This window comes from Oratosquilla oratoria, chromosome 14 (genome assembly GCF_046742065.1).
Source record: "Oratosquilla oratoria isolate Oo_2021 chromosome 14, ASM4674206v1, whole genome shotgun sequence".
Classification (NCBI taxonomy): domain Eukaryota; kingdom Metazoa; phylum Arthropoda; class Malacostraca; order Stomatopoda; family Squillidae; genus Oratosquilla; species Oratosquilla oratoria.
In genome coordinates, this window is record NC_134790.1 from 23794167 (window position 1) to 23822083 (window position 27917).

Below are 27917 nucleotides of genomic sequence, written 5' to 3' on the forward strand. Positions count from 1 at the left end.
TTTAGCCACCCTACAACTGGTGCGATATTGCCACCAAGGATAGAAGCATTGGTTGAGGCATACAAATTTATAACATATGTATTATTCGTGTTGGACATCTATCAAGTTACAATTTAATCAAATAAACGAGAAATCCACAGACAAAAACTACAAGAATACCCCCGTCCTTTGTAAATAAATCTAAATACATAAACAAATAAAAAAAATATGACGTCACGTCAACAAACATTAACCAACGCGACAGGCTCATCCTAAATAACAACAATAATAACATTAATAAATAAAAATCTATAGATAACATTTCAATCAATTGATTCCATCACAGATCCAAGCAATTTTATTCAGCACATCATTTGGCTTAAACAGCACTACAGTGAACGAGACGAGCCTACTGACCGCCTCCCACCCCCCCTCAACCGCCATCCATCAAGCCGGAAGTCCTGCTCTGGCTGAATAAAGTTTTCTGACTTTCACTGTGCCCAAGTCACCACCAGAGGGAAAATAATACATACATAAATGATAAATAAAATAAGTGAAATAAAGCTTCTATGAACAGCGTCAATAAATAAATAAATAAAAATAATAATAATAATAAATTAAATAAAAGACATTAGCCCTTCCGCAGGAAAATTAGATAAGTTTTTATTTTTTTTTTTTACATCAAATTCTGCACCCACCCCCCAAAAAAAAAACAATAAGCAATTATAGAAAGAAATAAAAAGACAATTACGTAAATAATACATTCAAAATCCAAGTCCTGGCATTTCTATTCAGTTTGCGGAATCTTAAAAATTCGCCTTCCGGTTCGCAACCTCGATAACAAAAAGAAGCCTTTTGATGGCCCGAAGACTTTGTCTCCAGAAGGCGACGGACGAAACTGTCGATGCCTCACTCCTGACGTCGTGACGTGGCGAGCCGCGCACCGGATGACGGGAACTGGGTACCGGATACGAGGAGCTCTGGTCTGCTGGTTGCTGTCCGCGGCGGCGTTCTTGGTCTTCCCGGAGTGTTTCAAATGACCCTTCCGGAAGACCGGAAGAACCGTGACTTCTACTTCTTGCTTCCGGAAGGCCGGTATGATGGTGCCCTTGACTTTTTTCTTCCGGGGGTCCAGAAGGAGGGCCTGGATTTTTCGATCCATTCCCAGAGGAAGGTTCTGCCACGACTTTGAGGCCACTTCGGCGACTGAACCCCAACCTTGGGGAAAATGAAGAATGGGTCTGCAAGTTAACGTCGCGCGAACTTACTTCTCTCTCTTCTAGAGAACGGGAGGCACTGTTCTGACCCAAAGCAAACCCGAGACTTCTTCCCATAGTGCCCGACCCTGTCACTCCTCCACTGGCACCGCACCCAAGACCTTTGTCACATTCGCAGCCAGGGTGATGAGGATAAAGGCCTCCCTCTGTAGCACCCAATCCAAAGGGGCTGTTCTGATCAACCCGTGTTCTTGTTGCTGAACCGCAAAATCCAAGGAATTCCTTCGGAAAACAGGTTACCCCTGTCACGGGATCATGACCTCCACTTAGACCAGGAGACGTGGGATGCACTCCTCCATCATCTCCCGATGTCTGAAGACTTTTACCCTGACTCTTTCTCCTCAGGATGAGCATTTCCTCTTCTGAAACCCGACCGACACAACGGAAACCGAACTTTCTTTTTTCTTCGATCTCCCGACTATTCCTTTCTCCAGCTAAACCACCATCACCACCACCACCCCCTCCTCCTCCCACCACACCCCCGACCTCATTCCTCCTCGGCCCGTCTCCCCTGGCATGCCTGGCGGCGATCTCATACAGGGTGGTGCCTTTGTATTGGATCTTCTTGAACGCTTGTTCCTTCTTCTTGTAGCTCTTCGTCAGGGCTTGCAGCCACGCCTGAGGAGTCGTGAAAAACAGTCCGTCTGAGGATTCCAGGGTCCCGTCGGCCATGATGGAGGCGTGGAAATCCTTGCCCTGCGGAGAAGAGTTTTATTTTAATGAGTGTGGAGAACCCGTAAAATGTCGATTCTTCTACCAACACTAGAACTCAGGACGGAGGTGCAAACTAGAGAGAAACCTCCAGACACGGCTTCCGGAAGTCCCCGGATAGCATCCCCAGCAGTTCCCCTTAATGCGAACTCTCCCCGCCGCCGGGCAGCTTCGAACAATCTCCACTCCTGACCTTTTGCCCCCAAGTAACGACGCTCTAATACAACAAGCAAAACGAAATAAAAATGAATAACCATGAATCAGATAAATTAATGAAAATATATAACTGAATAAATTAATACAAATAAATTTTTATATTAAATTGGGTTCCTTTTCCGAAGTTTGGTCACTTGAGGTGATTTCTGTAAAACAGTCACAGTCACACTCAATAGTCCTCTCACTGTCCAACACCTCAATGACACCATTAGAAATTGAAATTAAAATTATGCAGATCATTCGTTACCAATTAGAAGGTTGTTAAAATTCTATCGTCTGCTAAAATTCAATAATTTTAGAGCATGTCCTTGATTTTGTGTGTCTGTGTATTTACCTAATTGTTCCTGTAATATACAGGAAAGTAGCAACGGTCGTTGGGTCCCGTCTCCTATTCTCTAATTTTCTAACATACCTAGACTCAAATTCATGTATTGCTTGAGCTTGGGCTATATCACCAAAGCTATTCCACATATTTATAGATCTATATGGAAAACTGTATTTCTTCACATCCTTTCGACATATGGCCTTTCTTAGTTTACTTCCATGATCCCTTAAAACCCTCGCATCTTTAATCAGACCTCTTCTATCAATGCAATCTATCCACTGAGAAAGAAATGCGAGATTCGAACCCACAACTAAGCAAATGCAAGACAAACACACTTCCGTGTGTGTGTGTAGTATATATATATATATATATATATATATGTGTGTGTGTGTATTTACCTAGTTGTATTAACCTAGTTGTATTCTACGGGAAGGGGAGCTATGCTTGTGGGGTTCCGTTTTCATTTCTCGTTTTATCTAAACTATTTTTAAATTCATGTATTGTTTTTGCACACACCACTTTCTCATCTAACTTGTTCCAACTGTCTATTACTCTGTGAGGAAAGCTGTTCTTTTTCAGGTCTCTTCTATAGCTGTCTTTTTTTATTTTCTTTCCATGTCCTCTTGTATTTCTGTCATCCCATTTTATCAGATTCTCTCTATCAGTAATTTCTATGCCTTTCATGATTCTGTAAATAGTTATCAAATCTCCTCTCTTCTTTGCTCTAGTGTGTATTTACCTAGTTGTATTTTACGGGAAGGGGAGCTATGCTCGTGGTGTCCCGTCTTCATATCTCATTTTATCTAAACTATTTTTAAATTCATGTATTGTTTTTGCACACACCACTTTCTCATCTAACTTGTTCCAACTGTCTATTGCTCTGTGAGGAAAGCTGTTCTTTTTAAAATCTCTTCTATAGCTGTCTTTTTTTATTTTCTTTCCGTGTCCTCTTGTATTTCTGTCATCCCATTTTATCAGATTCTCTCTATCAGTAATTTCTATGCCTTTCATGATTCTGTAAATAGCTATCAAATCTCCTCTCTCTCTTCTTTGCTCTAGTGTCTGTAGTTTAAGTTTTTGTAGTCTCTCTTCATATGATAGTTTTGAGAGTGTTGGTGCCAGTTTTGTAATTGCTCTTTGTATTCTTTCAAGTTTTTTTTATACATTTTTTTGTACTTGGTGACCATATCGTTGCTGCATATTCCAATCTTGGTCTTATCAGGGTGATTAGGATTTTCCTCACCATTTCTTCATCCAGGTATGTAAATGCCACTTTGATTGTTCTTATTAAATTATAAGTTTCTCCAAAAATCTTATTTATATGTTTCTCAGGTGACATATTATTCATAACAATGACTCCCAGGTCCTTCTCATTTTCTACTTTTTTTATTCCTTCTTCTCCCAAATTATATGATCCTGTTATTCTGTTTTTGCTTTTTCCAAATTCCATTATACTACACTTTTTTGTATTGAACTCCATCTCCCACTTCCTACTCCATTCTTGTACTTTATTTAGATCTCTCTGTAGTGATTCACAATCTTCTTCAGTTTTCACTCTTTTCAGTAGTTTTGCATCATCTGCAAAGAAGCTCATATAGCTTTCAATTCCTTCATCCATATCATTAATATATATAGCAAACATTATTGGGGCCAGAACTGTTCCCTGCGGGACACCGCTTATTACTTCATTCCATTTTGAGTGCTGATCTCTTATCACTACTCTCATTTTTCTTTCTTGCAAAAAGTCTTCCATCCAATTTAGCAATTTACCTTGTATTCCTCCTTCATATTCTAATTTCTTAAGCAACTTCTTATGTGGTACTTTGTCAAAAGCTTTTTTTAGGTCTAGAAATGCACAATCAGCCCATCCATCTCTTTCTTGTATTATATCTATTAGCCTTGAATAGAAACATATTAAATTGGTGACGCATGATCGTCCTTGTCTGAATCCAAATTGCCTTGGATTTAGTACGTTGTTTTTTTCCAAGTATTTTACCCATCTACTTTTGATAATTCTTTCACATATTTTTGCTATTGTACTTGTTAGAGAGACTGGTCTATAGTTGGTAGGTTCTTCTTTATTTCCTCCTTTATATATAGGTACTATATTTGCTTTTTTCCAATCTTCTGGAACTTTTCCTTCTTTTAAGGAACTGCTTATTATGCTATGTATTTTGTCTGCCAGTTCATTCCTGCATTCTTTCAGAATCCAGTTTGCTATTTCATCTGGCCCATGCGATTTTCTGACATCAAAATTACCCAAGTGTGTCAATATTTCATTCTTTGTTACTTCTATTTCTTCCATAGGGGGGACTTTTTCCTTTCCACTCAATCTCTTCAGGTTGTATATTTTCCCTTGTAAACACTGATTTAAAATGTTTGTTCATAATTTCTGCCATTTCCATTTCCTCAGTGTATTCAACTCCTCCTTGTCTTAATTTCTCTAAGTCTTGTTTGTTTTTCAGTTTATTGTTTACAAATCTGTAGAATAGTTTTGGTTGATCTTTACACTTTTCTATAACATCTTTTTCATATTTTCTTTTTTCCTCTCTGCACTTTTGTACATATTCATTTCTATAACCAGTATATATTTTCCATTTTTCAGGTCTTCTGTCTTTTTTCCATCTGTTCCAGGCTTTGTCTCTTTTGTCCTTTAACTCCCTACAACTTTTGTTGTACCAGCATTTTACATATTCTTTTTCTTGTTTTTGTCTTGGGACATACTTTTCCACTCCTTTTTTGTAAATTTTTGTCAAAATATTCCATTTCTCTTCCACTGTTGTTTCTTCTTTGTATATTTCTTCCCAGTTTTCTTGTTGGAAGAATTCTCTTATTTTATCAAAGTTTGTTTTTTCATACATCATTCTTCCTTTTCTATATTGTTCATTTCTTTTCATATATTTTTCTTCATTAAGTTCCAGTTCAATCAATATGTGGTCACTTTTACCTATTGGTGTTTTATATTCAATCTTGTCCACTATTCTAGGTTCAGATGTAATTATTAAGTCTAGCCTCGATGGTTCTTCTTCATTTCTATACCTAGTGTTCTCCTTGTATCCATTGTGTCATTGAATGGTCAGTAATCATCTCAAGTAGAGCATTTCCCCATGAGTCATCACCACTCTTTACTGTCATTTCTTCCCAGCAGATTTCTTTGCAATTAAAGTCGCCCATCATAACTATTCTTCCTCCGTCTTCCATTATTTTAGTTAATGCTATCTTTGTGTCCTCTAACATACTTTTATGTTCACTCTCCTCCCATGAGGCTGTTTTCGGAGGCACATAATTGATCACAAATTTTCTGCTCTTCTTATCTCGGTCTTCCACTTCTATCATAATCATCTCTACTGTATTCTTTCCATATATGACACCTTTCACGTTTATATCCTTCTTAGTCAGGAACATAACTCCACCCCCTTGTTTTTTCTCTCTGTTTCTAATCCAATAATTGTATGTATCATGTCCTACACTGTTGGGTGGTAGTGGGCCTTTTAATTTTGTTTCTACAATTCCCATTATGTCCGGTTCTTTTTCTTTCAAATAATCATTCAGTTCATTCAATCCTGTTATCAATCCATCTATATTTGTGTAAGACACTCTTAGTTTTCTGCCACTTCCATTGTATTCTCTGTTTCCCTTATGTTTTTCTTTAGTATGTCGAACTGCTTTATTTTCATGTTCACTACTCTCCAATAGAATCTCTCTTTCTCTGACTCCGTTCTTTCCTCGTTTTTTGCCTTAGCTTCAATTCTTTTCTGCTTTTCTGCCTCTCTTTCCTCCTTATTCATTTCTCTTTTTATCCATACCTTTTTATATTGATCATTTGTTGCTAGTTTCCCTGTCTTGGATAGAATTTTCTCTGCCGTTGTTTGTGACCTGAATTTAATCTTAATTGGTCTGGTCTTATCTGTACTATATTTTCCGAGTCTGAATTTTTCCTCAATTTCCTTTATAATCTCTGGTTCATCTTCCTGGACTAATTTTAATAAACTGCTTACTCTTTCATTTTCCTCCTTGATTCTTGCGGTTCTATCTGGGTTATGTTTCTCTTCCATTCCTAATATAATTATACATTTCTTTTTGTCAGCTAATTCTCTTACTATATTCTCCTTCTGTCTCATCACTTTAATAACTGAGTCTTCATTATGTTCTTTCAATTGCTGTTTGACTATGTCAGTGAATGAAACCTTATTCCCTTCTTGAGTTATTCTCCAATTTTTAGCTTCTGTAGCTAGTTTCTCTCTGTTTTCATTACTATTCTTCTTCAATTTCTCATTCTCCTCCTTTACATTTCCTAACTGTCTTTTTAGGTCCTCTATTTCTTCAGTTAAGTTTCTGTTAGCCTTCTCTAGTTGTTCCAACCTTTCAATTCTTTGAAAAATGGAGTCTACGTTACCTAACTTACGCTCCAAGTCCTCGATCACCTTATCAACTCTCTCCTCTAGTCTTATCAGTCGGGGGGGGGGGGGGGGGTTTTGGCCCCCCCACCCACTTTAAAACCCGGGAACATATTGTCGGCACTTTGTTAGGTATTGGGCCTGACTATACTTATAATCTTTACATTTTTATTAGACATGTCATCCTCACTCAGTCTTTTGTTTACCTTCCGCTTGTCTGGCTGGGCAAAGTCTACTCCCTCCTCATTTCCTTCCATTTCCCTCAGTAATCCCTCCCCTTTTCCTCTTTCCCTACGTTCCCACTACTCCACGAGCAATTTCCCCCCCACCCTGCAAAAACACTAGGCACTTCTCTTTGCGTTGGGATCCACAGACTTCAGTTTTCTTCAGAACGTCATCCAAGCCGTCCATTCGCTGAAGTGTGTGTGTGTGTGTGCATACTTACAGTGTGTGTGAAAGTGTACCTGTGGTGCTTGCATACATTGTGAACATTGGTACGTACTTTTTAAACCCATTCATTCCCAATGATTGATTGATTGATTGATTTATGGAATTTTTGGCTCGAAGGCCAAGCGCTGGAGCCGGTAAGCCATTCAGCGCATATTTATCTTTTAGATAAAAATTCAAGTAAAACGGTTAAAACAATAAACATTCATGAACACACATCAACAACATACACTCACAAGCATTCATATACACAATTTTAAATTTCATAAAATAAGTTTGTCTTTTAAAAACTTTAAAACATTCTTCACACGAGCTTCCTCCCCTAAAATTTCTTTAAAAGATAAATCTGTTAAAAAATTTGCCCTGCGCTTATTAGAGAATGCAGGGCACTGAACTAAAATGTGTTTAATTGTTAAAACTACTTGGCAAGTGGGACATTGGGGGGCCAGCCTTTCTGCTCCACTTGCCATCAAAAATCTATGAGTGATGTAGGAATGGCCAATTCCTAATCTTGTCAAGACAATACTTGACCTTCTGTCCAAAGGAGGACACTTCCAAGGGCCCTGGACGCCCTCGACCTGTTTGTGATATGGCGGGTGAATCGGAGCAGGTGACCATAATGACCCAAAATCCAAAAAATCTCAAAGGAGAAACCATAGGAATTTTGCCCAAAATCCGAAGGTGACCGATTTGGTCCAAACTTGCCTCACAGGTAGAGAGTCGGACAAAGTACAAAGCAAGGTAGACATGAACAGCCTTAGCCAAAGGGCGTGGCGGTGGCACCCCTCCAAACTTGGGCCTTTTCACCCAGTATTCACTTATGGGCCTGTGGCACCCATACCATATAACTGAGTGGTGTCAAATTGGACTCCATGGCAGCCCTGGACACCCTCAACCTGTGGGTGATATGGCGGGTAAATCGGAGCAGGTGACCAAAATGACCCAAAATCAAAAAAATCTCAAAGGAGAAACCATAGGAATTATGCCCAAAATCCGAAGGTGACCGATTTGGTCCAAACTTGCCTCACAGGTAGAGAGTTGGACAAAGTACAAAGCAAGGTAGACATGAACAGCCTTAGCCAAAGGGCGTGGCGGTGGCACCCCTCCAAACTTGGGCCTTTTCACCCAGTATTCACTTTGGTCCTGTGGCACCCATACTGTATCCCTGAGTGGTGTCAAATTGGACTCCACGGCAGCCCTAGACGCCCTCGACCTGTGGGTGATATGGCGGGTAAATCTGAGCAGGTGACCAAAATGACACAAAATCCAAAAAATCTCAAAGGACCATATGAAATTTTGCCCAAAATCTGAAGGTGACCGATTTGGTCCAAACTTGCCTCACAGGTAGAGACTTGGACAAAGTACAAAGCAAGGTACACATGAACAGCCTTAGCTCAAGGGCGTTGCAGCGGCACCCCTCTAAACCTTGGCCTTTTCACCCAGTATTCACTTTTGGGCCTGTGGCACCCATACCGTATCCCTGAGTGGTGTCAAATTGGACTCCACGGCAGCCCTGGACGCCCTCGACCTGTGGGTGATATGGCGGGTAAATCGGAGCAGGTGACCATAATGACCCAAAATCCAAAAAATCTCAAAGGAGCCATATGAATTTTGCCCAAAATCCGAAGGTGACCGATTTGGTCCAAACTTGCCTCACAGGTAGAGAGTTGGACAAAGTACAAAGCAAAGTAGATATGAACAGCCGTAGCCCAAGGGCGTGGTGGTGGCACCCCTCCAAACTTGGGCCTTTTTACTCAGTATTCAACTTTGGTCCTGTGGCACCCATACCGTATCCCTGAGTGGTGTCAAATTGGACTCCACGGCAGCCCTGGACGCCCTCGACCTGTGGGTGATATGGCGGGTAAATCGGAGTAGGTGACCATAATGACCCAAAATCCAAAAATCTTAAAGGAGAAACCATATGAATTTTGCCCAAAATCCTAAGATGACCGATTTGGTCTAAACTTGCCTCACAGGTAGAGAGTTGGACAAAGTACAAAGCAAGGTAGACATGAACAGCCTTAGCCAAAGGGCGTGGCGGTGGCACCCCTCCAAACTTCGGCCTTTTCACCTAGTATTCACTTTTGGGCCTGTGGTGCCCATACCATATAGCTAAATGGTGTCAAATTGGACTCCATGGCAGCCCTGGATGCCCTTGACCTGTGGGTGATATGGCGGGTAAATCGGAGCAGGTGACCATAATGACCCAAAATAAAAAAAATCTCAAAGGAGAAACCATATGAATTTTGCCCAAAATCCGAAGGTGACCGATTTGGTCTAAATTTGCCTCACAGGTAGAGAGTCGGACAAAGTACAAAGCAAGGTAGACATGAATAGCCTTGGCCAAAAGGCGTGGCGGTGGCACCCCTCCAAACTTGGGCCTTTTCACCCAGTATTTACTTTTGATCTTGTGGCACCCATACCGTATCCCTGAGTGGTGTCAAATTGGACTCCACGGCAGCCCTAGATGCCCTCGACCTGTGGGTGATATGGCGGGTAAATCGGAGCAGGTGACCAAAATGACCCAAAATCAAAAAGATCTCAAAGGAGAAACCATATGAATTTTGCCCAAAATCCTAAGTGACCGATTCGGTCCAAACTTGCCTCACAGGTAGAGAGTCAGACAAAGTACAATGCAAGGTAGACATGAACAGCCTTAGCCAAAGGGCGTGGCGATGGCACCCCTCCAAACTTGGGCCTTTTCACCCAGTATTCACTTTTGGGCCTGTGGCGCCCATACCGTATACCTGAGTGGTGTCAAATTGGACTCCACGGCAGCCCTGGACGCCCTCGACCTGTGGCTGATATAGCGGGTAAATCGGAGTAGGTGACCAACATGACCCAAAATCCAAAAAAATCTCAAAGGAAACCATATGAAATTTGCCCAAAATCCGAAGGTGACTGATTTGGTCCAAACTTGCCTCACAGGTAGAGAGTCGGACAAAGTACAAAGCAAGGTAGACATGAACAGCCTTAGCCAAAGGACGTGGCGGTGGCACGCTTCCAAACTTGGGCCTTTTCACCCAGTATTCACTTTTGGGCCTGTGGCTCCCATACCGAATCCCTGAGTGGTGTCAAATTGGACTCCACGGCAGCCCTGGACGCCCTCGACCTGTGGGTGATATGGCGGGTAAATCGGAGCAGGTGACCATAATGACCCAAAATCCAAAAAATCTCAAAGGAGAAACCATATGAATTTTGCCCAAAATCCGAAGGTGACCGATTTGGTCCAAACTTGCCTCACAGGTAGAGAGTCGGACAAAGTACAAAGCAAGGTAGACATGAACAGCCTTAGCCCAAGGGCGTGGCGGTGGCACCCCTCCAAACTTGGGCCTTTTCACCCAGTATTCACTTATGGGCCTGTGGCACCCATACCGTATCCCTGAGTGGTGTCAAATTGGACTCCACGGCAGCCCTGGACGCCCTCGACCTGTGGGTGATATGGCGGGTAAATCGGAGCAGGTGACCAATTTGACACCACTCAGGGATACGGTATGGGTGCCACAGGACCAAAAGTGAATACTTAGTGAAAAGGCCCATGTTTGGAGGGGTGCCACCGCCACGCCCTTGGGCTAAGGCTGTTCATGTCTACCTTGCTTTGTACTTTGTCCGACTCTCTACCTGAGGCAAGTTTGGACCAAATCGATCACCTTCGGATTTTTGCCAGAAATTCATATGGTTTCTCGTTTGAGATTTTTTGGATTTTGGGTCATTATGGTCACCCATAAAATGTTATTCATGTTCCTATGTAGTTTTCAATTTGTATAGACAAGGTAAAGGAAACATGGACTGGAGGTGAAGCTTTTATTCCTGACGTTTCGTCTAACGACTTTTTCAAAGGAATGAGCATACTAGATACATACAGAGTTTATAAACACGCCATATGGCTCAAGGGGGTGTGTGAGCGTACAGCGCTGTGTTCTGATTGGCCCGCTGAGACAGCCAATCACGAAGCGCTATATTCGCTGAAGATTTGGCCCAGGTGAAGCTCCCAGCCTTATTGTTGATATTCGGATGAGTGGTGATGTACGCAGCTTCTATAGATTTCCTGGTCTTTTTATCCATACCTTCGTGTAGAATCTCGGCTTGGTTCCATTGTGGGAGGTGCCCAGATTCGTCAACATGCACCACCATTGCGTTGGTGAGTCTATGGTGATGGATGTCGGCCTTATGCTCCTTGATTCTAGTGTCAAGGCCCCTCTTAGTCTCTCCATAGTATGCTTTATCGCATGATGTGCATGGGATCTTATATACGACGCTGTCTTTTCTTCCCCTCATCTTAGTCCCGCTTTTTATTATGTCACCAATCTTCATTCCCGATGTTACGGCTGCTTTTACTTCCGTGCTCCTGAGCATTCTAATAATGTCTCCTACCTTCTCAGAGTTAGGAAGCGCCATGTACAATGTTTTTGTGGTGGCGTTGCCTTCTCTTAACCTGCTTGTGTGGATTACACAAAGGTATGGATAAAAAGACCAGGAAATCTATAGAAGCTGTGTACATCACCACTCGTCCGAATATCAACAATAAGGCTGGGAGCTTCACCTGGGCCAAATCTTCAGCGAATATAGCGCTTCGTGATTGGCTGTCTCAGCGGGCCAATCAGAACACAGCGCTATACGCTAGCACACCCCCTTGAGCCATATGGCGTGTTTATAAAACTCTGTATGTATCTAGTATGCTCATTCCTTTGAGAAAGTCGTTAGACGAAACGTCAGGAATAAAAGCTTCACCTCCAGTCCATGTTTCCTTTACCGTGTCTATACAACTTGTTCACATGGATTTTCATTCGTAGTTTTCAATCTTTCACAATTTAAGCTAATTTTTGGGCATTCCGTCCATTTTACTTCATGGACTTTTGAAGCAATTGATGCTGAACGGCGGGGTATGACGATAATAAAACAAATAATAAAAAGACCAATAAAACCACACTTGCTTATCCCGTTTTTGTGTAAAAACAATCCTTGCTGAAAACAAACTTATATAATCATACATGATTCAGCACGCGTTTTCTTCAAATACACACCTGTCACAGAAAATGGTGCGTAAATACAATAACATACTACAAATATGTGTGTTTTCTGTGCTTCGGTGTTATAAGTTTAACATATAATGAAATAATTTTCCATCAGTTTTGGAAACGATATTGTCATCAACCAGCTTCTTGCTGAATTCCTTGAGCGAGATGGCCTCCTGCATTTTTTTGGGGGGGTTAGATTATGTGGGAGTTGGAGGGGGGGAGAAGTATCGGAATATAAATTATAAAGTAAACAGATCAGAAAGGGACTCTTTAAGACTAATTTAAACGGGTGGAGGGAGGATACAAACAGCAAAAGCGTAATGATTAAAATGTGTTGCGCGATAAATCATGGATAGAAAGATTTGATATAGCTATAACAGAATCCTGGATCAATATGGCGGATACATATTTCCTTCCGGAAATCAAGACAGAATGATATAAACTTTTTCACATGGATAAGGTAGGCATTAGGGGACGAATAGCACTTTTTGTAAATATATATATATATAAATAATAATAAAAAATATCAACTATTCGGAAAGCAGCAGTCAATACACGGAATCTATTTGGGTGGAGATTATAGGCAAGAATGAGAAACTCATTACTGGTGACCTATATAGACCTAACCTTACCAGTGAGCAGAATGAACCTTTTCCTTTGCCACTTATAATCGTTTCACTTTCCATTGAATCATGGAACCAATGACAATTACCTCCATGTGATGGTCATTCAAATTGGAGAGTGATACTGTCCATTTTCAAAACCCATCAACCCCCTCACCTGAGGGCCCAAGACCTCAACTCCATTTTTTCCATCCCATTTCTCCTCCCCCCCCTACTACTTTAAGCTGGTGACAATGAAACAGTCTCACACCCATGCAATACACACAACAGTCCAAAGTTTCTTCCCTGAGAGGTCTGTGGGAGGGTGCAAGGACCATTGCCAGCTGCTGTGGGGCTGCAGGTTTTTCAATTGGTAAAACTCAAGGGAACAATCAATCAATTGAACAAAACCATTTATAGTCTTAAGGACCTACTGAACATAGAGGAGGATAGAGAGTGGTGGTAACAGTGGGAGGTGCTAAGAAAATGACAGAGATGGATGAGGATAATGGAGGGAAAAACATACAAAGAGCAAGTAGTCATTAAAATGATGACAGCAGGCAAGGCACCTGGGTTAGATAGGTGTCATGCAGAATGCCTGAAGATGGGAGGTACAGTAACAGTGGACTGTCTGGTGAGGTTGTTTAACATGTGTCTAAGGGGGGATAGAGTGCCAGGGGACTGGAGGGGTGCCTGTATAGTTCTACTTTACATGAGAAAAGGGGACAAAAGTGAGTGTAGTATTATCAGAGGGATCATTTTGTTGAGTTTAGTTGGGAAGGCTTATGGGAGGGTTTTAATTGAGAGGATTAGATGATTAGAGGGAGTGTTTTGATGAGGAACGTTGTGGTTTTAGGAAAGGTAGGGGTTGTGTTGATCAGATTTTTGTGGTAAGGCATATATGTGAGAAGTCTTAGCAAAAGGTAAGGATGTTTCTTGGGCTTTTATGGATTTGGAAAAGGCTTGACAAGGTGAACAGGAAGGCAATGTGGGAGGTTTTGCAGATATATAGGATTGGGGGGGGAGGGGGAAGCTGTAAAGGGCAGTCAAGAATTTTTAAGAGAGTAGTAACCTGTGTTACAATTAGAAATTGTGAGAACAAATGTTTTGAGGTAAGGTGGGACTGCATTAGGGATGTGTCATGTTGCCATGGCTGTTCAATGTATACATGGATGGGGTGGTGCACAAGATAAATGTAAGGGTAATGGGCAGGAGATTGGATATGGTTAAAGAAAATAGAGAAAAGTGGGAGGTGAGCCAGTTGTTGTTTGCTGACAACATTGTGCTTGTGGCAGGGTCAGAGGGGGGATTAAGGGAGCTGGTGACAGAGTTTGGGGAAGTTATGCTATAGGAGAAAAATGAAGGTAAATCTAGGTACAAGGTGATGAAATGCACAAGGGGAGAGGATGGCAGCAATTTGGGAATAAGTCTTAAATGAGAAAGGCTGGAAGAAGTGGATAGCTTTAGGTATTTGAGGTCACATGTGGTGGGAAAGGGAGTGGAGGTGGAGATAAACTGTAGAATGAGAGAAGCAAGTGCCTTGGGGGATTAAAATGTGTAATGGGAAATTAGCATTAGGGAATGGATGCAAAGATGAGATTATATGAAGGGTTGATTGTGCTGACAGTACTGTACGGAGCAAAGACATGGAATCGAAGAGAGGCAGAGAGAAAAAGTTGAAATGTGTTTGAGATGAAATGTCTAAGAAATTTGGTAGGGGTTTAAAGGTTGGAAAGTGTGAGAAATGAGGTGGAGGACAGCTGGGGTGAAAAAGGAGATGAGAGATAGGGTTGATGAAAGAATATGGGATGGTTTGGACACATGGAAAATGAGTGAAGAAAGATTAGTAAAAGAGGTGTGGAAGGCAGAAGTGGATAGAGTGAACATGAGGGGGCAACCAAGGATGAGATGGATGGATAGGGTGAATGGGGTGTGGAGCAGAAGGAGGATGTCTGTTGAGTAGGGAAGGGAAAAAGCAACAGACAGGGGTCAGTGGAGAATGGCTGTGTATGGATGATACTGTGATGCAAGGGAGGGATGGGGGGTTTAGGAGTGGTTATGTGTGAATATTTTGATGCAGCCTGAAGGGATTTCTCCCCATCTGCTATTTTTCTGCACGAGGGGCCAGAGAGGGGGGTCATTGATTAAAACTGCTTTAATGTGGATGTGCTGTGTCTTGCTGCACTCTTTCTGACCCAGGGCAGTGGATGGAACAAAGGGATGATATGTCATCCATGACAAGCTAAGATGAGAGGAAGGAAAGGATGGTGGATGGGAATGAAATGAGTGGGGGTGGGTATATGCCTTTTGACTTTGGCTACCTACCTGGTATAGAGGAAAAAAATAACCTTGGTATATAGATAGAATTATAGTCTCTTTGCACTTCTGCTAACTTCAATTAGTATGCATCTCTTTGGCACTATTGTTAATTTTCCAAACTTTATGCCATTGTACATTCCATCTAAATACTTTCATAAGAATTTGTAGTCTACATCTTTTGTTCTCCTCATGATCTTTACAATATCTGCCAATAGGTTGGAAAGGTGTGTTCCTTCCCATCATTTTCATAAAAAATACATGTATGCAATACCTCTCCTAGTTGATGTAACCACAACATATGAAGATAATCACTACTCATTCCTAATGTAAAAGTATCAATGCAACACAAAATTTAATTTCAGTTATGCCAATGTCATTATACACGAAGCTAAATCCAATATTAATTTCTAAAATGGTTAAACAAAACAAGACCTCAATTTAATTGACATTACCTTATGCTGGACTGTGAGCTGCTTCTCGCCTGATTCAACAAGCCCAGCCTCAAGCATACGAACGAGGGACAGAGTTTTAGCTGGAACCATTCCCCTGTCATCTTTGCTCCCTTCACCATGATAGCTTCTTTTTGGTGAGTGAGCCTTGTCAAATGCTCTGGTGTCATTTTTCTGAAGGTCTGGGAATCCACATGAATAAGAAAATGATTCATCAGCATGATGATGGCCTTGCGACTGAGGCTGCAGACACCAATGACTTGTGGATGTCACAGTTGCAACAACTGGCTCTAGAACATCATGTGGCAACACCTGGCAAGCAACATCTTGCAACCCTTCTACTGTGCTGTTAAATTTTGATGAGTCCTTAACATAAGGGATGTTTGTTTCTGCAGTGCACTTCTTGATTGTGTCATGGATCTCATAATCACTCTCCATAGATACCTCTTGCTCTAGCAGTTGTTCCTGGGCATCTGTTTCACTTTGAGGTATACCTCCTTCAGTCTCCACTCTAAGGCATTTACATGGGCTTTCGATGCCTGTCACCAGTTCCTCTTGAGAGTCATTTTTGGGTTCTGTACTCTGAGCAGAATTATGTTCTACATTAAAGCCCCCAATATTTGAGTTAACATGGGCAATCTCCTTTGTCTTCATCTCCTCTTCCTCTTCCTTTTCCTCGTCCTGGAATTTTTGATCTCCTGAACTTAAGGTGCCTGTCTCTCTTTCCTTTGTTTCTCCACTCACGTTTACTTTCTCTACTGCCATCAAATACATATTAGTGGTACTCAAGTCTCCACAACCAAGATCCTCAGTCTCCATATCTTCCTGAGGTCCTTGATATCCTATCTTTGGAGACTCTGTTTCCATTCCTTGTATATCCTCAGCCATGGCTAACTTTTCTGAGGCAGGATCTTCATCCAATTCCATCTCCTGAGTCTCCAAGTCAGTCCCCATTGGTAACATCATTGCTGAGTGATGGAAGACATTGACATGATTCTTCTTCTTTCTGCCCCTTCTTGAAACCTTTGGTTTCAACTTTTCATCTGACTTGGATCCAAGGGAAACATCATACTGATGTCCTAATGCTATTCTTTCACTTGTGTCCTTGTTAACATCACCTCTTCTTTTTCCTTTACACTGCCTTAACAGCTGGCCTACTTTAATAGTAAGTTTTTCACAAACTTGTTTCACTTCCTCCAGTCTTGTCCATGCTTTCGTCTGCACATGAGAAAATGATAACATCTGATTAAATGGATATAACTGGAAAGGGAATTATTAAAAAGAAATAATAATGATAAAGGAAAAATATATGTTGTACCTTATTCATAGAGACCATTCCATTATGAAGTCTATAAATCACACTAGATGCAGTTCTAAGTTCTTCTTGAATTGCCTTCAAATCACGCCGTTTTAATACTGGAAAATTTAAAGAAATTGTAAGTACATGTCTGCTCCATATATTTTTCAAGTGGATGAAAAGGAAGGGGGTCTACATATAATGAAGCAGTGGGGGAAAACCAGCTCAACCTGTCAAGTCCTGATGTGTAAGTGCTGTGTCTTACTGCATTGCCTCTGACCCAAAAAGTGTAGCAGAGGACATGGATGATCCTTTATTCATTAGATGTGAACTTCTTCAATACAGTGACTCATTTCATGTGTCATTTTCCTGCCAAACACACTCAATCTAATCCAGCATAAGGCTCAAACTTGGGCTTTCAGGGGGGGTCTCAACCAACCAACCAACCAACCAATGCTCTCTTCAGGCCAGAGACTGGGTCCTTATGTACACAAAACCATCTGTGTTTTGACAGAACAAAACTGTCAATGTTGTCACCGTGTTGTAGGGGTTAACATAGAAACATGGAAAGGACAACAAATAGATTTTTCAATGAGAGTAGGATGGGTGTGTGTTTTAACTCGGTGACCCACCTTACAAAGGAGAAAAGGCCTTTTGGTATAGGTCTGTTTAGGAGCACATATTTTATTTTTATCTAAAGATAAAAAGTTAATACGAATCAGTAAAATATTTTCTATTACCTACCCATCTATAACTAAATACCAAAGCCTTCTTTCTCCTTGCAAGGGAAGTAAGCAGCCACAGACTGCACCATCCCCACTCCTATCCTTCACCCATTTGTTTCCTTTTCATCTTGACTCCTCATGGATAAAGGGTCATTACTTATAGATATAGTTTGGATGGAGAATACAGTTGACCTTTTTCAAAACTGTCAACCCCCTCACCTCCATCAAGAAGTGCAGCCCTGAGGGGCCGACACTCAGACTCTGAACTGTGCCCCAAAATTTCTCTCTCTCTCAAATTCAACTGTATTTCTTGCACCTTTTCATACATGGGGCTGACATATGGTGACTGCTCCCCTTCCACCCCTTTCAAGAAGCAATTTAGAAACAGTTCCACACAAATACAATGCAAAACAGTCCAAAGTTTCTTCCCAGAGAGATCTGTGGGTGTGCCTGGAGACTTGCCACCCACTGTGGGGGTGGGGGTTTTCCAATTGATGAAATTTGACACAACAATTATTCTTATTAAATGATGAAAAAAAAAATGAATGCTTCTTTATATTGGTATTAAGAACTAAGCAAAGTTAATCACCTTGTCTATAAATATCAGTTGATATTTTCTGCAGCCTCTGTACCATCCTTGCTACTGCACTGCCGAAGGTTGTCATCTGTTATATTCCAAGAAAATCAAAACCATGAAGCAAGAATGGCAAAACATTATTACTTCACATTCATCATGAATTTTACTTGAACTTACTTTTTTGAGTACTTACAGGTGGTAATCCATATTTTTTGTGAGATTTTACGTAACCATGGGTCTGCCGGTCTCGATTTTGTCTTTTCTTTCTTGGAGAACAGCCACTCACAGGACCTACAGCTGAGGTCATATCTTGCCCTTGTAAAATATTTGAACTGTGGATAACTTTGGGTAATCCCTGACTGTTTCCTTCCTGTAGCAGCCCTGGGATATCTGTCCACAAACTTTTACTGCTCACATTATCAATATGACCTATAACAGATTGCCCAATATGGTGACTAGTGCTGATATTTGCACCATGACGTATATCATTTGAGTCAAGGTTACTGTAATCAACATTCTCCGATTGTATATTTTCTTTGTCAGCATCCCACTTTTCTGGGTGAAAAAAATTCCCACGAGTGCTTGCAGAGGTGAACTCCGAGGTGGCACTATTGACATCCACAGACACAAACTCATTTGAATTTTGGTTGTTGGGTACTTTAGACTGTAGTACAGGGAGTGTAACTCCTTTCTCCACCTGTTTGTCCATGTGGTCCTGAGGTCTACTCAAAGCTTCAACAGACCCTAGAGCATCACCACACTTTTCTTTTCCATCATCCCCAAGCAGGTTTATATCCTTGAGTAAATAGGAAATACCATTTTGACAACCTGGAGTACTGATCATTTCAATAGCTTTAGATATGGCATCTTGGGAGATGATGGGGGAGTTCACTTGTGTTGCAAGGTCAAAGCTGACTTCAAGCTGAAGGGGTGAGGGTGTGCTGCCAGATAATGGTAAAAAGAATGTGGATTTTGAGGGAACCTCTTCCAGGATTTTGCTAGGAGTTTGAGCTGTAAACTTTGGAGAAACTTGTGAGGTTGACAACTGATTACAAACCACAGAAGTTGGTTGTTGATGTTGGGCATTTGAGGAAAGCATTCCAGCATTATGAGGAATAATGTTTTGGCCCTCTATAGCTTGGCTATATACTTCAGAAGGGTACAAGACTGTTGAGTGGTTTCCATCTGGGGTGGTATTTGTTTCTTCCATTTGGCATGGAGTGAATCCAAAATCATTTGTCTCTGGTTCCAGAAGTGGAGTTTCAAATCCCACAACTAAACTATTACTGGATGGTTTAGACAAATCACTGTGCAATATATTCTCTTTCTTCCTTGGAGATATTCTACTTCTATCAGAAGTATCACAAACAGAATCTACAACACTCTTGTCTACATTCCATCCCTCCCCTAACTCTATATGGGGTAACTTAGACAACAAATCAGAAAATGGGTCAGGTGAAAGATGAAGTAACTCACATCCAGACGATTTGTCTCCAAATGGATTTGTATTCATGAGCTGTGGCAAAAGTTCACTGCACTCGCTTGTCGTCATAGTCATACAGTCTAGTTCTGAATTTTGCCAATGAAGATCCCCTCTTCCTGAAATCACACTGAATGATGGTAATGGAAGCATAGAAGCACTTCCCTGGTCTCTCTCAGTCTCACTATTTGTCTGCACAATGGCACAAGAACTACCATCTAAGTCGAATGATCCTTCCTTTAATCCCATGTGAGACCTTTCCTTGGACTGCAATCCATTGCTATTCTTCACACAATCAGGAAGTGCAGAGGTATCATCCTGAGCTTTAGTGATGTGTACATCATTTGACATCCCATCACAACTTGTTACTCTTGTTTCACTCCTGTCAAATTGTTTAAAGTTTTCCAAATCCTCATCTTCCCCATTGAATTTGTTTGCAAAATTACACAAAAGACTTGGGGATTTCCATGTGTTGCTGCTCCCCTCTTCTTCCACTTCAGACAGCCCCATCTCCTCTTGAGATTTCATTATGGTTTCTTCAGGCACAACTATTGAACAGTAGGTTGCATCAGAATCCGAATGATTACTCCCTGTAAAAAAAAATATATATAAATATATATACCGTATATAAATAAAATGGTGAGATACAGAAAAGGTGCTACTGGAGAAACAAGTACTTCATGTTGCTAGCAAGTACTGAATAAAAAATTTCATGTGTAATTGTAAAAGAATCCTTTCGTGGTAATCTTGGTAACAAAATGCACACAAGACACTTCCATTGTTCCTTTGTGACAAAAGGACCAACGATGGGTACAAGTGATGGTTCTGCAGGATGGACATCCAACACAATCATCTCACTGCCACATTCTGAAACCACCCTCCCCTCCATTTGGTGGTGCAGCACCAAGGAGCAGACACTGGACTGAGCCTAAGATCTCTATCAACTTCAAATGTATTTCTTCCATCTTACCACACATAGAGAGCCGACAACTAGCAAATACTCCCCTCCTACTACTATAACACACCCATGACATAGACTGTCCCACACTAATACAACACAGACAACAGTCCAGTTTCATTCCAAAGAGATCTGTTCGAGGGCCTCAGGTACACTGCCTGCCACTGTGAGACTGGAGGTTTCCAGTCTCAATGTAATTGATATCATTACAATCTCTCACATGCTGAAATGTACTCATTCTTTTGTTCAGACTACTGCCAGGCTATTTCATTCATTTCTGTGGTCCCCCTTTTACACAAAAAGGACTTATGTATAAGTCCTGATCTTATAAACCCTCAAATATAACATAACCCATTACACAGAATTTTGGATATAACAATTCCCATATTCCATCTAAACTACCAACTGATATAATAAACTTAGTTCAATATATAAGACAGAAGTTCACAAATAATGACCAGTCAGAAAAAGTGAACACCACATTCCTTCCAAACTACTCAGTGATCTTGATGGTGAAAGCTTCTGCATAACCTGCTGTGACTACTGCTTCACTTCCTAGCATGGTTAATATAGTACTGTAAAAGGTACAGCAACATATAGAGGGTGTTCCAAAATTGAATGGCATAACTTCAGGACTATACATCTACATAATGGAAACATATGTCCGGAAATGCTTGGTTTCCAAATATGTGCTACCCAGAATAGCTTTATCTTCCACAGGTGGCATCTTTGCAACAAAGGATTATGTTCAACATGATCTAGTTCCTATTTTGGTGGCTACATCATGGATACCAGTGCTGTAATACTTAGTACTGTACTCACATCTATGTACTTAAGCTGGCAGCATCAATACAATCATTCATGAAGATCTAAAGATGAGGAAGGTTTGTTCTCAATGGGTGCCACATCTCCTGTCAGACAGACAGACAGAAAAAAAAAAAGAAAAAAAAAAAAAAAAAGAAAAAAAAAAAAAAATGAAGAGTTGAGTGTGCTTTAGCAATTCTCTCTGAATTTGGTCCTAAAGGTAAAAAATGCATCACAAATGTGGTGACTGGTAACAAGAAGTGGTTTTACTTCTTTCAATTGCCACACAAGAGGCAAAACATGGTTTGGCAGAGGTGGGCAAGTGCGTTCCTTTGGTGCGTTACTGCATTCTTGCATACTTATGTACCGTCTTTTTAGGAATGCAAGAATGCAGGAATGCAAAAATTTTCGAAGGAACACAAATAAGAGGAACACACCACCCAACTTTTTAAAGCGTTCCGAGCATTACAAAACGATTTTTTCAAAACATTTTCCAATGTTTTCAATGCAAACAACAAAGACAACGTTTACTACATGGCAACATTCTGTCGTTTACGTTCAAGTGGGAAGCTCTCCTATTGGTCAGCAGTAAAGACAACCAAACCTTTATTTGTTTATGTTTATGCAGGAAGCTCTCCCATTGGTCAGTTGCTAAGACTAACAAATGTTTTGTGCACCATTACAGTAGTACGTACAGATCACTCATTGTGTAAACCAGTCTATACCCATCTAACCAACGAACTTTGTATTTTTTTGGAGGTGACGAAGATGGTGGACACTGAGGGGAGGCAGGAGGTGGACCAGTTCCACCTGCTCCCCTCCACTGCCGCAGTGCCAGAGTTGAGGTGGTGGGAGGAGGTGGAAAATATAAAATATTATATATATATATATATATATATATATACATATATATATATACACACATACTTGTAACCACGAGGAAAATTAAGATCGGAATACTGAACGTTTTCGTCTATGATGACATTTTGAAAATGTCTTAATAGACGAAAACGTTCAGTATTCCGATCTTTATTTTCCTCGTGGTTACAAGCATAAATCTTTATTCACGTGTTTTATGTGATTACTGTTGCATATATACATATATATATATACATATATATATATACATATACATATATATATAAAATACAGTACTCCTCTTCCTAGTTCAGCTGCTGTGGAGAGGCTATTTAGCTCAGTGGGAGACATTTTGCGGGCAAAAAGGTCCAGCCTGAGCAACATTAACTTTGAACAGTAGATGTTTGTGAGGGGCAACATGCACCTCCTTGGGTACAAAGAGGTGCATGAGGAGAAGTGGAGTAGGAGGAGCAGTAATTTAGTTCTTTAAAAAAATTTGTAACTTGTCTGAAATTTACATATATTTTAATGTATGAAGCTCTGATGTATTATTACCTTGTATTTTGTTTCATTTTTGAGTTGCAGAATAGTTTTTTGATCCGCACAGTAGTGTTTTTGAGGAACATTGCATTTTTTTTTTTTACTTCCAATATTTTTTTTAGGAATGCTCTACTTTTTTTGAGGGACACTTTAATAGTTTGGGAGCACTAATAAAGGAATGCAAGAATGCTGGAATGCACTGATTAAAAAAAAAAGAGGAACGCTATTCCAGGAATGCACTAACCGCGGCCAGAGGAATGCAGGAACACTACCCAAAATCGAGGAACGCACCCAGCTCTGTGGTTTGGCTTGATGATGCACAACTCACCCTTGTCAAGGGAGAATTTCATTCATGTTCATCATGTTCTAGTTCAACCAGCCCTGTATCTGTTGTTACTGTGTCCAAATGTAAGAATGTTAATGCAACCTAATATACAGAAACAGCTCTTAAGTCTGTAGTGAAAAATCTAGAAAAAACAAAGCCCACACACCTTCCTCCAAGAAAGGTTCACCTCTACCATGACAGTGCCTCCAGTCACACTGCTGTCAAAACTCACCAGTTTGTGGAGGAAAACAAGTTACAACTCGCTGACCATCCACCTTACAGTCCTGACCTGGCACCATGTGACTTTTGGTTATTCCCCAAGTTGTCAGCAAAACTTACTGAGATCAATTTTCACTGGGAGCAGGACCTTGCCAGAGGGATAAATCCAGAACTGAAAAGAATACTTGCTTGTGAGTACTCCGAGTGCTTTGTCAAGTGGATGACACAGCTCCAGAAGTGTGTAAACCTTGGAGGAGAGTATGTTGAAGGAGTGTGAAGCTCAATAAAAGTGTATTTCTATTAATTTTGTTTTTGTTACCCTGTTGCCAAAACTTTTTGAATGCCCCTCATATTAATGTAAAACTCCCCACATTGTTACACTCCATTCTTGGAGGGGAAGTCCTTGTAATAGTAGTTAAGATATAGAATGTATGTGTAAATAATGTAATGAGTGAGAAACTGCTCAATTCAATGTAAGTGTTAGCGATCATAGTAGCGATACCTGTTTAAAAGCGTCACCCAGTGCTGAGCTGACCTTGATCCTGAGAACACCTCACTGAAATAGTTGCCAAGTCTGGGTGAATGATATATATATATATATATATATATATATATATATATATATATATACATATACTGTATACATGTAAAATATTTTTATTAATATATATGTGTTATATATATATATATATACATATACTGTATACATGTAAAATATTTGTATTCATATAGATGTGTAAACTATATACCTGTACCTTGCTATTACATAAGTGAATTGTATGCTTGAACCATTGCTAGTACTGTATATATATTTGCAGGCCTCTTCCTTTCTCTTCTCTCCTCTTCACCTTCCCTCAGCTCCCTACTTGCAACATTCCACCTCCAATCACCTATCTTCAACGAATACAAAGAGTCTGGAAACATTAGCTCATGTATCAACCAACAACCTTAAGAGGTGGTACCGAAAATACAACCTTCAAGACCACTATGGCATTGTAATGTTCTGTTAGGTTTCTTGGAACACTGATGTCCACATAATCTTTATTTCCGCTATGGATGGTCACAGTTTCTCCTTCATTTCTGATGTATTCTTCTATTTAGAGTTGCCATTCTTTTTGGTTCCACTCTATATCAACATTATTTGGTTGTTTTTGGTATTCAATGTGCAATGATGTGCACAGTTCACTTACCTTAGCAGTTCTTCATTCTTCCCACTTCATCACCACAGGGCCCAAAGAAAGTCACTTCTAGCTATTCTTTCATTCTCGTTAATAATGCTAATCTAATCCTACAATGCTACTTTAGCTAATTATTCTCTCTATTTCTTCTACTGCACTATTCTCACTCGCTCCTTTCTCCCCTAGTTCATTTGACACTCATCCCCCTCAACAAACACCCACTCAACCCCTTGTACAGAGTACCACATGAGAGTGGAATCTCATACTAGAAGACATGTTACCTACACCATCTATAGATGCATTTAAATCTAAGGTTGACAAACATAAAGGGTTATGAGTAATAGATGGCACACTACTAAAAGAGGGAGGGAGGGAAATGAAAAGAGAGTATCTTTATTTCTCCACTAACCAATACTAGGTAAGGGAGTACATTATTAGGTGGAAGGACAGAGAAAAGGTGTAAGTGTATCAGTATTCTTGTAAGAGAAAAGATTCATCTCCAATCTAAATAAACAGAATGTTGTACAGCTCTGACCCATAGGGATGTACACCTTGGTCTCTCAATACAACACTAGCCAACTGCCATTTGTGTGGACGTTTGGGCCCAGGACATAGACCCATTTCGAGAATTGGTAGTGCTCTATGTCTTCCAATTCCCATAGCGGGTTCATGTCCTGGGACCAAACGTCCGCACAAGTGGCACTTAGTGAGCATTGGATTAAGAGACCTAGGTGTACCTAAAAGTCTCGATAATGCTCACAGTAGGCACTGACAACAAGTAACTACAATAGTTATTCCTACAAAATATACATTAAAACAGAACTATCTCCCTTCCACCCATTTTCAAACACTTTCATCACACTCGCTTTCATCTGCAGGGTTAGCCTTATAGGCCTGACACTCCATCTTGGGGCCTAACCCAGGTTTTCTCTCCATCAACTTTGTATTTCCTCCACCTTTTCACATAAGGAGAACTGACAACCAGTGACTGCTCTTCTCTTATTACTTGAAAGTGAATAAGAAATGGAAACGGTCCCAAACGGATGTAGGCCTGGCCACAAACTGCCCCAGATACTGCTACCACAAGAGGAAGCAGAGTCTCATACTATGGTGCCCCACACTAACAGTCCCAAGACAACAACACAATATATCTTCCCTGAGAGAAATGTGGATCAGCCTAGAAGCTGTTACTAGTTGCCTCAGGGCAGGTCTTCTGTAAGTTGCCAGGCCAACTGACTACAGCATATACAACATTTCTTCTCTGAAATCTATGTGTAGTGCCACCCCTTACACATGGAATGACCAGAATAATATTACCCACTGATGTAGAGCTGTAAGTGTTCAGGCATTGAAACTAGAGGTAATAAATTATTATTGATGGTATAAAATTTCTGCTCGACACCCCAAATAGGTTCCTTCAATTAGAACTATTACTAGCAATTTTTCAGCAGTTAATAGTTCACATTGAAGTACCATGTCTAAGGTATTATGAGCAAAAGTTTTAAGCTGTCATTAATAATCATTAATACCTTAACTCTTACAAGTGTCCTAAGGGTAAAAAACCGAAGTTCTATATACAGTTGTGCAATGTAATATGCAACTATATAATGTACTACTGTAGTACTAAACTGTCTTCCTACAGCAATCATATTAGTTGCAGACATGTTCAGTAATAATATTAGTTATAGCCACGGCTGTTGTGGGGTTTGAGGTCAGTAATCCAGAGGGAACAGCGGCCATAAATAATTTAGTAATGATATTAGTCCTGCTACTACCAACATTATTATTCACCTAATTCTACGTGCTAGGAGTTTCACCAAATAATTATGCTTCAATAAGAGTATATTCAGTTTTTACTGCTCTTATGTTTGGCATACCTCCAACAAATTCATCATCATGGTCAAAGTAAGTTTCCTCATTATCACTGCAATTGTCTTTAATTGCCAGATCACAAATGAGTCCTCTTCGGTCTAGCTCACAAATGGCGACTTTTCCTTCGAATTCATTTCCCTGGAATACTGTTCCGTCTCGTTGCAAAACATGATTTTCATAATTTTGGAATTTCCTAGTCATCTCTTCCTTCCCCATTGCCTGCACACAGCCTGTCAGAAGCCATGGGATTGCTGGAGACCCTTCTAATGGTTTTACAGTTTGCGATGAAAACAAGTTTCGTGATGTTTCCATTGTAAATCCTTTCGTAGATACTAGACCTAACTTTGAGAAAAATAGAGAAAATAGTGTTTAAAAATGTTAGTTATATTCTATCACCTTCCCTTAATCAGAAAAAAATATTGAACTCTAACCTATGTCAAGAGAATAATCAATTGCAACAGTGCTACATAAAAGACATATATATTAGCAAACAAGTTGAGAAAATTACCAATTCAGCATATTTTTTCGAACACGACTTTCTATTAAAACGCACTACTATGAAATTCAAATCCACAAAAAATGCATAATTTAGAGGAATATGGTCACATGAATATACGGATGAATATTATAATTAAAAATGTAAATTCTATCCTGTTTTTATGCTTCTGAAAAGCAGTAAATGAAGATGATTATAATTATTTCGGAACAACATCACTTATTCCTCCCTGCTATTTCGCCGAAAGTCTACTCTCGAATATTTACTCTTATTTTTAAACGACACGCGGTCCCTTATGCCATCCATTATATATATATATATATATATATATATATATATATATATATATATATATATATATATATATATATATATATGTATATATATATATATATATATATATATATATATATATATATATATATATATATATATGTATATATATATATATATATATATATATATATATATATATATATATATACAAAGAAATTATTGATAATTATCAGTAATTTTTTTGTTATTAGTGTTATCATATTTAATTGTAAAAAAGTCTTCATTGTTACGTTAGCCACAATGTGATGTTCACATTCGCCACCAACTATGGTAACTCGGAGAGGTGGTGAGGTCCACCCCATGTATATAATGCCCACAGCCCGTTTGTACACATATTCCTTTGAAAAAGCATACTTGCGAAACTAGTCAGGAATAAACTCAAGACTAAGACTCCTGTGTTTCCTATTCCGCTTACATCAACCTGTCAGAATGTCTCAACATATATATATATATATATATATATATATATATATGTATATATATGTGTATATATATATATATATATATATATA

The 27917-nt window shown here is 39.9% G+C and overlaps 1 protein-coding gene and 1 long non-coding RNA gene across 2 annotated transcripts in view; one reads left to right on the forward strand and one right to left on the reverse strand.

The window, feature by feature from the left end:
- LOC143032789 (uncharacterized) lies at positions 1-27003 on the reverse strand. The gene is made up of 5 exons (XM_076197834.1): positions 26579-27003; positions 18533-20409; positions 18352-18427; positions 17059-17156; positions 1-1952 (listed from the first exon to the last, which is right to left on the reverse strand). Exons 1-5 carry the CDS (start codon positions 26883-26885, stop codon positions 786-788), a joined length of 3525 nt encoding a protein of 1174 aa, XP_076053949.1. The 5' UTR covers positions 26886-27003; the 3' UTR covers positions 1-785.
- Positions 1-27917, forward strand: part of LOC143032799 (uncharacterized) — a 438832-nt gene that overhangs the window by 105319 nt on the left and 305596 nt on the right. The gene's annotated exons all lie outside the window — the stretch shown is intronic.